Source organism: Lynx rufus, unplaced genomic scaffold, assembly GCF_022079265.1.
Source record: "Lynx rufus isolate CCGP_SWC_20201006 ecotype Redwood Valley unplaced genomic scaffold, mLynRuf1.p SCAF_10, whole genome shotgun sequence".
Taxonomy (NCBI): domain Eukaryota; kingdom Metazoa; phylum Chordata; class Mammalia; order Carnivora; family Felidae; genus Lynx; species Lynx rufus.
The window spans coordinates 29,126,940-29,142,265 of NW_025814824.1; the positions used below are offsets into that span (position 1 = coordinate 29,126,940).

The 15,326-nt window shown below is 41.1% G+C and overlaps 1 protein-coding gene across 1 annotated transcript in view; it reads right to left on the reverse strand.

Moving 5' to 3' along the window:
* FANCC (FA complementation group C) overlaps nt 1-15,326 on the reverse strand; it is a 265,910-nt gene that overhangs the window by 38,341 nt on the left and 212,243 nt on the right. The window contains exon 9 of the mRNA XM_047103066.1: nt 8,285-8,441. Within this exon, the coding sequence (XP_046959022.1) occupies nt 8,285-8,441 (157 nt within the window). The remainder of the gene's footprint in view (nt 1-8,284; nt 8,442-15,326) is intronic.

The following is a 15,326-nucleotide window of genomic DNA, read 5'->3' on the forward strand; positions in this document are numbered from 1 at the left end:
GGGCTACTATGAAACTCAAGGGGGAGAAGAAAGGACGCTGTAACTCAATTTATTAAAAGAGAATTCGAGTTTGGACATACTTCTATTTTATGCAGTGTTTTCTATCAAAACCACTCAATCCAATGTTTTAAATGTCTCCAGAATGTGTGGAGCTGCCTGCTCTCTCCATGCCAATGGACTCTCTTAGAGTTCCTTCTTTCTAAATATTTCAGACTTTCGGTTGCTCTCAACCTGCTTCTACAACCCATTTCAGCTTTTACAACAGATAAGATGCCAGGAGGCAGGGAAGCCTTGCTGAAACAGCAGCGGCAGAGATTTTGATTTAAAAAGCAGTCTTCCTTGCTGTTCCACAGCCGTGAACAGCTCTTTCTCATCCTCAGCCCTTACGGATGGTTTTTAAAACAAGACTCTTTACACTTCCCGAGCACATAATTTCAGGGTCAGTGAGTCCCCTCATGAAGCCTGGAGTGCTCACAGGCCAGGCATGTGTCCCAGTGACATCAAATCACAAAAGCAAACTTAAGCTGCTTTTCCTATCAAGAGAATCCTCCAAATAGAATTAAAGTCTTAATTTATGCTTCTTTGGAAGCCATAAATTTCCCTTCTGAATCTTTACAGCATCCTTGTGAGGGAAGAGGTGAACATTTAACCCCTCTGTGTCCTGGCTTATTTGTGGAAGGGGACCCTACAGTAAACACACCACAGGCCACTCTGCAACCTAGCTCGAACCCTAGCTCTGAAGCCCTACAATCCAGGGGATTATCTTTCCTGTAAAAATGAGGGCAAGAAAAACTTTCTTGGGTTCCATCTGTTTATCTGTTTTTCTCCATCCTACCAAAATCTGTTCCTTCTCAAGCTCTGCTTGCTCTTCTCCAACTGGCCTAATGATTTCCATGTTCAGATTATTTCAAATCCAGGGAAACTATGTCACCAAGAGGCCTTCAATAACACATGTTTTGCCCTTCTCTCTTCCCCTCACACCACCCCAATCCTTTCAGTGAATGTCAGAGGACTAACAGAGGATGATGATGGAGGGCTCCAGACTCTGACTTCCTCTTCCTACGGACCTGATTGTTCTGTTGGGTGTGTATCCCCTTCCGATCTCCCACAGCGATTCCAAAATGCCCTGTGTATCTCCTCTCTGCCTAGGACAGCCCATTCCCATCCCTCAACAAAACAAGGGATGACAAAGTCCACACAGAAGAAATGTGTGGCGGCGGTGTGCTCTAGTCCTGTGTCGCGGGGGGAAGGTGAGGGAGAGGCCAACTGTCCTTGATGTCCAATCTGTTATTTCCATCCCAATTTATCGAGGATTATTACAAGCCACTTGTCACTTAAGAGAGGCCTGAGAACATGGAAGAACATAACTCTCATGGAAGAAATCTTTCCTCTTTTCTATCATTTTCTGATTCCTTGTGTGTGTAAGATAGAGTATGGGGAGGAGGGGAAAAAGAGAATATAAACCAAAAAGGGATATTATAATATGATTTGAGAGGTGAGAGGTAAAATGAGGTACAGGAAGCCTGGAACAGATTCTCTTTCATGGTCTATTTTAATATAGTTAACTATTTTTAGTTAGGAATGGTCATTCTTTTAAAAAGAAGTGGCTGATTAGAAGCTCCCCCTTGAGCTGACCCAGCAGCCTCCAAACCCTGACAGGTGGGAACCCTTGTGTTAATATATGTATATAATTAATTTAATATAATATATTAAGATATATAATATAATATATTGTCTTGTAATATAATTAAAGGGTGACTGTATTTATCAAAAAATAACTTTGCTCTTTTAAAAAGGGGACTCTTCATAAGATTCATTTCAATAGTAAGCTCCTTTATTGAGTTGAAAAACAATTTGGTTTTTAAAATATCTACTTATATAAAATCTTCGTATCTATTGTGTAAAATAAGGCACCTTTATAAATATGTATGTTTTATGATGCCATTTTCTTCTTTTCTACTTCCAAAATGCTAAAAAGAAGACTGTAAATATCCCTTTTACATTTCAGGACCCATTTTGTTTCAAAACACTCAAGTTTCTTTCAATAAATTTGAGCTTGGAAAAATTTTTCTTTCTTTTAAATCTTTACCAGATGTTGTTTATACTACAAGCAATTTTTTTCCATATTCCATAATGTAATTATTGTTTAGTTAGTGATAAATGTATCATTTCTGGGCTTAAAGAAAAACTTAAGTTTTTAAAATTTTAAATTTACCCATGCTCTCCAAGGGCGTTAAGACAAAGGGATGCCAGCTCTGGATGTTGAACAAGATCCCTAAAACCTGAAGTTCTTTCTAGCCTCGCCCAGTGGACTCTACATAGTTAGCTTGTGCAGCTTGAGCAGGAAGATGGTCCCTCAACCTGAGAGCTGCTTCTTGGCTCAGTGACTAAGTGGCACTAAAACCCCAGGTCGAACACTGTGGTTTTTTTTGTTTTTTCTCTCCCTTCATTTGACTGGTCCATTGCAAAGTCCTGAACCCCCCAACAGTAAAGCAGCACTTGCAATCTGGGCCTCCTTTGCAGAGACAATGCTGGGGCGGGGGGGGGGGGGGGGCGGGGGGGGGTCTGGTGCCCCCCAGAGGTCAATGATGGGAAGTGCAACTACTGTACAAGATGCAGATTCTTTACCTTTCTGTTACAAGCATAAGCCACCACACTTTCAATTCGATCACTGCTAAATTCATGCGCCACATTAAAGCACTCAAAAAAGAAATGCTTAAAAAACTGCTAATGAAAAATATGGAAAAGAAAACCCTAGAACATTGGTAAGAAGTTATTCAAGTACAGAAAACTGACATCTTCTGGGATCTGGAGTTAATTCTTTAGTATAATCTTTTATTAATGGGGAACTGTGCTTGGAATTTTGTGTAAAGGAAGTTTTTCTTTTTGAAGTGGCTACAACTGCTCTTTGGAGGACGAAGACAAGAACATATTCTATCTCACATCAGGGAGGTTAACAAGGACACTGAGATACCTTCATGTTTTTTATTCTTAAGTTGTTATTAGATTACGAATTAATTTTCCCCCCAGCTTTATTGAGGCATACTTGACAAGATAAAGAATTTTAACTGAGCTGTGAAGACTTTTGGGTAGGAGAGAATATGAGGAGTATTTTCAGATTTAAAATCCGAATAAACAAAAACAAAATGAACCCAGTCTCCCTTCCCCCTCTCCTCCCTTCTTTCATGGGCAAATCTATCTGTGAAGATGAGGGACCAGCTCCTCTGGACCCAGCTGGAGGGGCAGGCAGCATGTGGGGTCAGCCAACAGAGGAGTAGAATGAAAGGGCATGGGAACGAGGGTACATCCTGGCCCTGGCATGCAGCAGGGCAGCCAAGCACAGCGCCACTGTGCCACCCAGCCAGCACTTTTCATTCAAATGTGGAATATAAACAATAGCTTTCTGGGCTCCACAGACAGAATTGTAACTAGAAAACATAACATCCTTCTGATTTGGGTCAGCCTTGGGAAACCAGTGTCAAAAAAAAAACCCTGTATAATTAGCAAGTAGTTTTCACTGCTTTTGGTGACATTAGTTTTTAAGGTAGGTCTGAAGCTATAGATTATGGTCTTGAAGTGTGTATTCTGTCAAGGAAAACACAAGACCATCTGCTTGAAAGGTGTCAGTCTGCACAGTAAATGACAAACTGAGGTTAATACTGCAATTTATTTAGGAGCCACCACATGCAGCAGGTGGCCATGAACTTGGGGCCAGTCTAGCCCATGGAAGCCAAAGGGTGAGTCTCAAAAGTAAGCAGGTTTTGAAAACTTGTTTTTGTTTTGGAAGTCAAAAAGATATATATGCATTTAGAATTCAGGTAATATTAGGTTGGTGCCTGTCTTAATGGAAAATAGCAGGCTTTCCAATATACAAACTTAATGCAATCCCTATCAAAATACCAATAAGCATTTTTCACAGTACTAGAACAAACAATTCTAAAACGTGTATAGATCCACAAAAGATCCTGAATAGTCAAAGCAATCTTGAAAAAGCAAAGCAAAGCAAAGCTAGAGGTATCACAATTCTGGACTTCACATTATATTACAAAGCTGTAGTGATCAAAACAGTATGGTACTGGCACAAAAATAGACACATAGGTCAATGGAACAGAACAGAAAATTCAGAAATAAACCCACAATTATATGGTCAATTAATCTTTGACAAAGAAGTAAAGAATAAAACCAATGGGAAAAAGATGGTCTCTTCTATAAATGGTGTTGGGAAAACTGGACAGCTACATGCAGAAGAATGAAACTGGACCGCTTTCTTACACCACACACAAAAATAAATTCAAAATGGATTAAATAATTAAATCTGAAACCGAAAACATAAAAATTCTAGGAGAGAGTACAGGCAGTAACTTCTTTGACATTGACTACAGCAACTTCCAGACATGCAACTTCTTTCTAGATGTCTCCTGAGGCAAGGGAAATAAAAGCAAAAATAAACTACTTGGACTACATCAAAATAAAAGGCTTTTGAACAGCAAAGGAAACAATCAACAAAACTAAAAGGCAGCCTATGGAATGGGAGAAGATATTTGCAAATGACATAACTGATAAAGAGTTAGCATCCAATTTATAAAGAACATATAAAAGTCAATACTCCAAAATGAATAATCCAATTAAAAAATGGGCTGACGACATGAACTGACATTTCTCTAAAGAAATACAGATGGCCAACAGACACATGAAAAGGTACTCATCAGAGAAAAACAAATCAAACACCTCACACCTGTCAGAATGGCTAAACTCAGCAACATAAGAAACAACAGGTGTTGGTAAGAATGTAGAGAAAAAGGAAGCCTTGGGCATTGTTGGGGGGTATGCAAACTGGTACAGCCACTATGGAAAACAGTATAGAGATTCCTCAAAAAGTTAAAAATAGAACTACGTTATGATCCAGCAATCACACTACTGGGTATTTACCCAAAGAATATAAGAACACCAATTCAAAAAAAAAATATATATATATATGTATATACATATATACACACAATTACACACACACACACACACACATATATATATATGTATATGTATGTATATATATATATATATATATATATATATATACAATGGAATATTATTCAGCCATAAAAAAGAATGAAATCTTGCCATTTGCAATGGCATGGATGGAGATAGAATAATGCTTAATGTATAATGTCAGAGAAAGACAAATAACATATAATTGCACTCATATGTGGATTTCAGAAACCAAACAAGCAAAGAGGGAAAAAAATGAGAGAATGAGAAAAAAATTAAAAAACAGACTCTTAATTCTAGAGAACTGATGATTACCAGAGGGGAGGTGGGTGGGGGATGAGTTAAAGAGGTGATGGGGATTAAGGAGTATACTTGTGATGAGCACAGGGTGATACATGGAAGTGTTGAATCATTATATTGTACACCTGAAACTAATATTAATACTGTCTGTTAACTACCTGGAATTAAAATAGAAACTTAAGGAGCACCTGGGTGGCTCAGTTGGTTAAGCCTCCAGCTTTGGCACAGGTCGTGATCTAGCAGTTCGTGGGTTTGAGCTCCACATCGGGCTCTGGGCTGACAGCTCTGGGCCTGGAGTCTGCTTTGGATTCTGTGTCTCCCCCTCTCTCTGCCCCTCCCTCACTTGCGCTCTGTCTCTCTCTCTCTCTTGGAAATAAACAAACATTAAAAAGAAATTTTTAATAAAAACTTAAAATAATAAAAAATGAACTACCAAAAAAAAAAAAAAGGAGAAAAGAAAATACCAAGCTTTCAAGTCACCGAGAGGCCAAAGAACATTTGGGGAGATCATTTCCCTTTGTACAACCTGTACCACACTTTTATCTTTTGTTTTTGCAACATCTTGTAACTATAGAATTTCCAGGGCTATTTCTGGACAGTCCCAAAAGATGGAAACATAATTAACAGTGCTCCATATAAAATACAAGTTACGTAGACCATCACACTTTAATTACTCTCAGAATCCAACCCTAATGTAATAGGCATCAAGTTTCTTCTGGAGGCAAACACAGCAGGACCCTGCTAGCAGAGTCTAGGAGATCTCTCTGATACTTCTGCATGGCCTTGTCACTGCACGGAGATACATGCTGTGATAAACGAATGAGATGATGCAATTAGGAAGCAGGTTCTTCAGGTTACCCTTCTAATCACTCAGTCACGTCATAGCCATCTTCCAGCCCGCCTGGTTTTCTAGCACTGCAGCCCCAGGATGCCTGAAGAGAACAGCCCACGCCAACCAGGGACTTGCAACTCTGCACTGTAATTACCTCCTTGAACGATAAGGCATAGAGAGGTCACATCCTGCCAATGCCACAATAAATTAAACCAAATAACACCCTCTGGAATCCTCCTCTGACCATAATGGAAGCTCTGAAATCTACACACATGATCCTGATAAATACTTTTGTAGATCAACGGCCTTCGAAGCTGTCTGCCTAGGGGAGATCAAACTATAAAAGTTGGAGACTTGAAGGCTGTGTAAGGGCACTGTTCCGTGGAGGTGCCTGCTTCCTGGCTCTCAAGCCCGAGGGCCCAGGTAAAAAGGACATGGGGGAGGTTCAGAGAAGAACCACAGGACCAATGAAGGGCCGCAGAATCAAACCAACTCAGAATGTCGATAGAACTGGAATTTATCTACAGGGAGAGGATCTAAAGACAATTTAATAAGGACCCTGACAGCAAGGAAATAACTCAGGTACTATATTTTGCCATGGAAAAAGGACTAGAGAAAATTAAATTATACCATCACATTTACGTTAAAAATAGAAATAGAGATTTACCTGATAATAAAAGTAATGTTTGAAATGGGCTATATAAACAAACACCTTTGTTCATTTTGAATTTTACTATAATTATTATTATGTAAGGTGCATTCTTATTTCTCACCTAGTAAGGTACTATGCAACTCTTTTGAATGGTGAGGTCAAGCAGTCATTTTCCTAAAACAAAAAACCTCTCTGCTGCTCTCTCAGTCTTCTGTCCCTATCTTCCTTCCTTCCTCCCTTCCTTACTTTTTTTTTCCTGTCAAACATTGCAAACTTCAAATCAGCTGGGTTCAGTTTGTGCCACTTAACTTACAGGTCCATGGCCAACGGTGACTATAGCACCATCCACAGTCACCTGGGAGGCCCCAGAACGTGAAGGCAGAAAGAAGCCTATGGAGTAAGAGAGAAAGCCTGGACAGTTACATATGACAGCTGGGGGGTACCTACAAGGAACAATGGACATAGGAAGAAGACAACTGTTTCAATTAGGATTCCCTAACACAGCCTCCAATTTGAAAGAGAAAGAAAACAGGACGTTCCAACTGAATTATAAAAAATAGAAGGTGTCTGGGAGGTGGGCACTGTGGAAACTGAGCCAACCTCAGAGCTTCCCCCTTCTGAAGTCTCAGCTCGAGTGGGGAGGTGAATACACTCTCCTGCCAGTTTCCTTGCCCCCAACTGAAGATCTGACTTCCCCATCTCTGAACTAATTTTCTCCGTCTGTACAGCAGGAAGAAAATCTCTGCACCCTATCTTCCCCAGGTTATGACAGCTAATGAGAAAGCATGTTAGAAACCACAGGGGTTCTGGTAAAACAGAGGCACAGGGAGCAAGGCACCTCCCTTAGTTTTTGACTGGTTTTTTCAGGCAGCATTGGTCTTTATTCCTGCTCTTACAAAAATGCACATAAATTCCACAGAGTTGCCTCCTACAAAAGGAAAACAGCCCCACCCCTCAGGTTCTGGGGGCTGCCTGTGAACCCTGCCACCTAACACTGGATTAGGCAATGAGGCCATTCCATTTGGCCCACTGAGCCCCCAAATTCCCAGGCCCAAGAAGTCCCAAGTACAAGGGAGGATAGGCGAGCCACATCGGGGGAGGAGGGTTCAAGGCTGGAAGGCTTATACCAAAAGAAAACTTACAGAATTCTTCCTTGTTTTTGTTGCTTTAATATTTCTTCTAGGGTTTTGTTTTATTCCTCCTCTCATTCATAAGATCTTCATTTTTTAAAACTAACTTTTCATATGGAAATAAGAAATATTGTTTAAAACAGTGTGCTCTAATATCAATTCTTGTGAATATGCAATAGAAGGTGCATCAGTCAAGTAAATCTAGAAGCCCCCATTTTCAATACACGCTCCAAGTATGCAGAAAAGCCCGGCCACTGGTATTTCTACAACAAAATGCAGATACATTAAAATTCTCTGTTTACATTTCCCCTTGCTTTGAGAAAAAGAGATGATACCCAGCATCCTCTTTAAGGAGTTTTCTCCTAATCAAAGCCCAGCACGTACCAGCAATGAATCTTTCAAAAAGCATTCGATCCTTCTCAGGAAATTTCTCTCACTGGAGATTAGCTTTTCAAAAAGATGCAGTGTTGCTTTTTCAAGGCTAGGAAGGTGCCGAAGCCAGAGGCAGATGACAGCTGATGTGGGGAGAGAAATCTTCTTCCTTTCAGCAAAAAACAAACAAAATTTTAAACAGAAAAGGGTTACTGAGAAAACAAGACTGAGAGAGATCAAAATGCAGTCACGAATCCAGCTTGTGAATCTTTTCATCATGGTCAGCAGCAGTTAATATTTATAGTATCCATGAAATTCACCAAGTGTCCATTTGCAAAATAATGTGAATTTGCTTCCAATTCAACTCAAGAAATCAGAGAAATGCTCAAAGGAAAAAAAAATGCTTTCAAAAAGGATAAACAAATATCAGTGAAGGAAGAAAGTGATAAAAAATAAGATGGAAAAAGGCCTTGAGGTATACATCCCTAATTTAAAAAAAAGTTATGTTTGGAAGACATTTGTTGGGGTGAGCACTGGGTGTTATACGTAGGGGATGAATCACTGGATTCTACTCCTGAAATCATTATTTCACTATATGCCAATGAACTTGGATGTAAATTAAAAAAAAAATTATGTTTTAAAGTACATCATAAAGATTTAATATGTGTAATCAGACCTGGGTTTGAGTCCCAGAGCTACCACCGACTAACTGGATGGCTTTTGAGAAAATTATTTAACCTCCAAACCTCAGCTTACTCATCTGTAAAATGGGCCTATCTCCCTCATAGTGTTCTCAGAGGTATCAAATGCAGTAATTATACATGTACAAAGATTAGCACAATGCTTGACATCTAGTACAGTTCAGTAACTGTATTTGCAAATCTGTTGCTTGAAAGTTAAAAAAAATTTTTCTTCCTTTAGTAACAATTTCATATATGGTGGTTATGACCTGGTAGATCCAGAGTTGATCCCTACCATGGTACTCTGGGCCCCAAACATTTTGTGGAGCTATGTTTCCATAGAAGAAGGTATGTGGAGGTTCCTCCTGTGTCAGGTCGGTGAATCAGGGGTTCTACCTCCTGGGAGATAGAGTGAGGAGACACCTGTCTAACTCTGAGCCACTGGCAGCCGTCCCCACAGGGCCCTCCCTGTGAACAGTGGGCCTGTTCTGGCCTGGTGAGACTTCTCTTTCTTCTTTCAGCCCTACTTTCCCAAGGAAGGCCTCCTGCCTCTTCACCTGCAGCACCACAGACAGCAGAGTGCTTTCCAGGTTCTGCCAAAGATGTTTACTGCCTTTAGTAAGAAAAACAAAAGCTGAGGGCACAAAGCCTCCCTATTACCCAAAAACCCCTTCAGGGCTTTCCCTTCACCATGGCTTCTGGGCCATTTCTCTGCAGGAGCTGGCGTGAAGCCCAGGGAATGGGTGCAGGAGCAGGAAATGAATAGGCGGAGTCACGGTGCAATTTCTCGTGATTTCTCTTTTTTCTTCTCCCTCAGCATAACTCCTGCAGACCTCTGTCCTGGATTAACTCTGGGGCAAGGCTAGACAAAGCTGATGAGTTGGAATGAGTCTCACAGAAGCAAACTGAGGGCAGGATAAAGGCCCCCCTCTGACTCTCTGATCTCACATTCTCACCCTGAGCTTCAACTCTTCTGGGAAGTCCTGCTGGATCCCTTTCCCCCATCTCCCCACGCCTGGCAAAGAACAACTGCCATGGTGCCCCCACCCCTGCATCACCTGGCACATCTGGGGGCCACACCATGGATGCCACCGGTGCTCTAGGCTGCAATTCCCATGCCACCTCCCCTGTTATAATCAATGGCAAGGAGCTGGTGGTCATTCACTCAGGGAAGATGACGGAACACTTCTGTGTGCCAGGTACAGGCCAGAAAACTGGGAACAAAACAGACTAGGTCTGTTTTGGGGCCCAGTGGGAGGTACACATCACATACACACACCAAAACTGAGAAAAAGGCATTAAGGAAAAGGACAGGCTGAGGTAAAACAGAATAAGAGAAGTGTCCCAATTTAGATTGGGTGGTCAGGGACCGCCTCTCCAGCTGAGCTGAGATTAGCTAGGTGAAGAGTAGCCAGAAGGGCATTCCAGCTGGGGGAATGGCAGCTGTGATGGTCCCGAGACAGGGAAGAGCAAGGTCAGAAGAAGAGAGAAACCCCAGAGTGCAAAGGTGAGGTGGCCTGTGATGAGGCGATACCAAAGGAAGGAAGGCTCTGGGATTCTATTCAGTGATTATTCTGGCCTGAAGGACTTTACACAGAGGAGTGCCAGGATGTGAGTTACAGTCAAAGATCACTCCAGCTGCAGCACAGAGAACAGAGTGCGGGACTAGAATGGGTGCAGGGAGCCCAGGGGGAGCTGGTAGCTGGCGTAACCCAGGTGGCAGTGGAGAAGTGAAGAGTATCTGGAATGTATTTTAGCAGTAACATCAAGAGGAACTGGCAATGAATTTGATGAGAGGTGGTGAAGGTGAGGTAGGAATCAAAGTTGTCCCAGGTTTCTTGAGCAACGAGCTGGATGGATCTAGCATTACTCCAATGGAAAGAAGGAAAGAGAAGATTTGTGAAGGATTTACTAAGAGCTCAGTTTGGGGTGTACGAATTTACTTGTTTTTTAGATGTTTATTTTTGAGGGAGAGAGAGAGAGAGCATGAGCAGGGGAGGGGCTGAAAGAGAGGGAGACACAGAATCTGAAGCAGGCTCCAGGGTCCAAGCTGTCAGCACAGAACCCGACATGGGGCTTGAACTCACCAACTGGGAGATCATGACCTGAGCTAAAGTCGGATGCTTAACTGACTGAGCCACCCAGGTGCCCCATTTTTTTAAATTTATTTTTTAATAGAATATCTGAGGAGCACTCAAAAAAGAGGGATAAAGTAGGCCCTTGAATATCCAAGTTCAAAGTTCTGGGGAGCTATCTGGGCTGAAGATACATATTAAGGAACCGTCAGCCAGCATGGAGTGACACAAGAGTGGAGAACTCCAAGGGCCCATCGGGAACTCCATCAGGGAAGAAGAGGGCCCAGGTCTGTGCCCTGAGCAGTGACAACAGGTAGATAAGGAGGAGTTGCAGATGGAGGAGGTAGGACATACACAAGCAGAGAATAATGTCATCCAGGAAGAGAAGGAAGGTCTGGCTCTGATCAGCACTGCTGAGACTGAGGACATGGGAGGGGAGGGAACCACATGCATTGCACTGGACAGGCCCCCTCTGACTTCCCCAAGGTCATGGTTTTGATAGAAGCCAAGAGCAGTCAATGAGAGAGGATGGAAGTGCAGCCATTACTGGTGACAGGTCTTCAGAGGGACAGCTGTGACAGAAGCAACACCAGGAGGCTGCACAGAGGTATAGTGTGCAGGACAGCAGAACTGACTGGTAAGCCAGATGCAGAGGAACAGGAGAGGCTTAAAGACTGGTAGCCACCATTTATTAAGCATTCACCTGAAACCATGCTAAGCATGTTAACTGTAGTTTAATCCTACAAAACAGGTACCATTATTATCCTTATTTTACAGAAAAGGCTACTGAAGTTGGAGAGAGACCAAGGACTCACAGCTACAATCTGAACCCAGGAGGTCTGATGCTGGAGCTGGTTGTCTACCTAAGGTTATACACGAGCCTCTCCACTCTGCAGACTGAAGAGTGGAGGTGCTGCTTGGAACAGGGGCCCGGGCCCAGGGGAGCAAGCAGATGGACTTCCCATGTAAGCCAGATGCCCAGATGCCTGGACCCTGTGTTCACTGCCTCCAGTATTTAGGGAAGTCTTTTCAAAGTCTAGGCTGTCAGCCAGTTTTAGTCACATTAGTAGACCCTTGGGAGCGGTTTCCATCCAGCTTTCTAAAGTAGAACACTACTGGGCAGGGGCTAAGGGGATCTGTAGCCTCTGTCATGGAGCCAGGAAGCCCCCAAGAGGCAGGAAACTCTGAGGTGCAGAGGGAACATGGCTGCTCAGTGGCTCCTCCCTTCCCAAACAGCAGGGATGTCTTTTGACCTGCATTCACCACATGTTATCTTTTTTCAGGGTCCATATGAAATAATTATGTACATCATTAGAGAAGTTTCTCACTTCAGTGACAGTTTTCAGGCAGCACCATTCCTAGGCTCTCAGAGCAGCTGTGTGCATTAAATGTGATTTTTACCATCAGGTCACAGTGGCTGAGTGATGCCTGGCAGCACAAAGGTAGGAGCTGTTGGGAATGAGCAGTAGATAAACATGAACACATGTAACAAGGAAACTAGGGTAAAATGGTAGTTCCACTAAATATCTGAAATAAAAGATATTGCTTAAAAATTTATATAAGATCTGCAAAATTACACATTCAAGTCAGCAAATACATAATGCTTTTGTTCTATTCTCACAGTTTAAAAAATGTGTATGTTAACAATTATCTTTTATTGCCTCTGATTCAGACTACACTCGATTATTTGCTGTGAATTATTAAATTTATGGACCCATGTTTAATATTTGAATGAAAACAATCTATTTTGCCCCCCAAACACCAGAAAATAACTTTTTATAATCAATACTGGTTGCAGAAATCACCAAATCAATATGATCTTAATATATTTGCATAACAGAATTTGACTGGACCAACATATTCAGATTATATAAAATGTTCTAAAAGTGTACCAGGTTGGTTTTGAAATAAAAAAGGCAAATTACATTATATGTCAATTACATCTCAATAAAACCAGGGGGGAAAGGCAAATTACCAAAGAAGAAATGCAAAAGGCCAATAAAAATATGGAGATTTCAACCTTGTTAATAGTAAAGAAAGGTAAACTAACATAGCTATCATTTTCATCCTCACACATCAGTAAAGTTTCAAAGAATGACATCCATGCTGAAGTAGGTACAGGGGACATATGTTCTCAGAGGTGAGACAGGGAATGGTTTTGTTCATTTGGTTGTGTCATACCACATAATGAACTGTGAAACAGACATCTTCCTGGCCTTCATAACCATACTTTTGTGACTCTGCCTGGCAGAAATAAAAGCATCACTGGGAGGATATTCACTGCAGCAGTACTATAAAAACAAAATTAAAAACAGTTTGAATGCATCCATTGACAAGCAGCTGAATAAATTAAGGTCCATTCATATCAGGGAATATGTTCCTATTTCATAAAAATGAGCTGGATCTATATCCCTTGAAGGTTATCCAAGATATATTGCTTAAAAAACAGGTTTCAGAGTCATGTGTAGGGTGTGATGCTGTTTTTGTTTTTTGTTTATATAACTACTTAAAAAAAGAGAAAAATTGTTTTATACAGATGTCTATGTCTCCGTCTCCAAGAGTATAAGGTATGGTTATCAGAAGTACTAGAGGGTGATAATGAGGGGATAACTAAAGTTTTCTGCATACACATCTGTACTGTATTGTCTGACCAGATAAAATGAATATACATTTCTATGGAAATTTAAAAAGCCAATTATCAGTATCTAGCCTGGATACTGATCAAAATAATGGATTCAAGAAAAACATGATAAGCTAAAAACTTGGCTCTCTCAGACTTCTAGCTAATCAGGGGAGGTTTTCTGCATTATAGCTATGTTTTAGGAAAATGAGATTGGGTGTTTGGGACTTATGTGTGGTACATTATAATTTTCTCATTTAAAATACGAGGAAGAGGCTCCCAGTCAGTGCTTTCATGTAGAACATCTGAGCCTTAGTAACAACTTCTGACACAAAGCAGGGAAGCCTGACAGGGCACTCTGCTGTGTCCAACATCTTCTGCTGTTAGAGTCTTCTAGATAGATGGCTCCTTGGCATTTAGAAAACTGTACTTTGTCTCTCCAAAATACTGAGACTGTTGTTTGCCCCATCTTTTCCAAAAAGAGGCAGTATAATAAAGAAATTAGTTCAGGTGCTTATTAAATAATTTTGGCTCCAAATGTTTTTTAATAGCTGTAATAAAAATAGAACGCGGAATTCAATTCTCTGCAAGAACAGTTCCTAATGAGGGCAGTGCCTGTTGGTAGGGAATGCCAGAGAGGCAAAGGGAAGGAAGAAGCTTCTTCACTCAAGACAAACACAGGCAGTATTCACCTTTCCAAACCAGAAAGAGATCAGGGCCATTTGGGTTGCCAGAGAAGCCCACAAAAATTGGGGTCAGCTTTTCTGGATAACTACTTAATTCCAAGGCACTAGAATGTATTCTTTCCTAAAGGTGTATTTCCATGAAAACTTGATCTAAGAAGCATGCCAAATTTGAGGACTGTGCCATCATCACCACTTACATGTGCAGAGAGATTACTTTTCAAAGCAAACAGCAGCAACACCAAGCAAACACAAACCCAAACACAAACCCAAACACACTGTAATGTCTATTACAAATCAGTATCAGCAGGTTTTTATTTGAAAAGTCAACTTTTTCAATGACTAATTTTGTTATCCTATTAATGTAAAAAAAAAAAAGAGGCTCTCAGGGAGTCTCAATAAATAAATAAATAGAAATGGGAGTTTTAGTTACTACTATACTTCTTTGCTACCTTTCTGTCCATGGTATTACACTAGCCTTTCATTTATATACATTCGCCTATATTATTCAACAACACTGAAAGCCTGAGTTTTCTTATCTGAGCTAAAAAAGCACATTCACAGTCGCACCGTGAGGCCAGTTGGTTCGTCAGTCCTGCATCCATTCTTCCTTTGATTTGTTCAATTGATTCATTCATTCTAGTATGTAGGAAAAAACTCTCCATCCAGTCATCAAACTTCTCAATATTTTTGAAGCAATGGATTTAGATTTACCTGAGACATCAGGTCATGCTGAATTACTTATACTCCACAGACTTATGGAAGGATTTCAGCAGCTCTCCCAGAAAGGGTTTTTGCAACCTGCAGCCTGCAGGGGGCTGTGATAGCAACACCAGGGATAGACTTGAGAAGTTAGGTTTGATTTTTAGGCCAAGAATAAAAAATTTCTTCTAGGTTATCTAAACCACAGAGAGGGACAACCATCTGCTGTTTAAAAGAACACAGGCAGCCCATTTCTGAAAATACATGACTGTATTTGGAAGCCAAGGCCAAAGA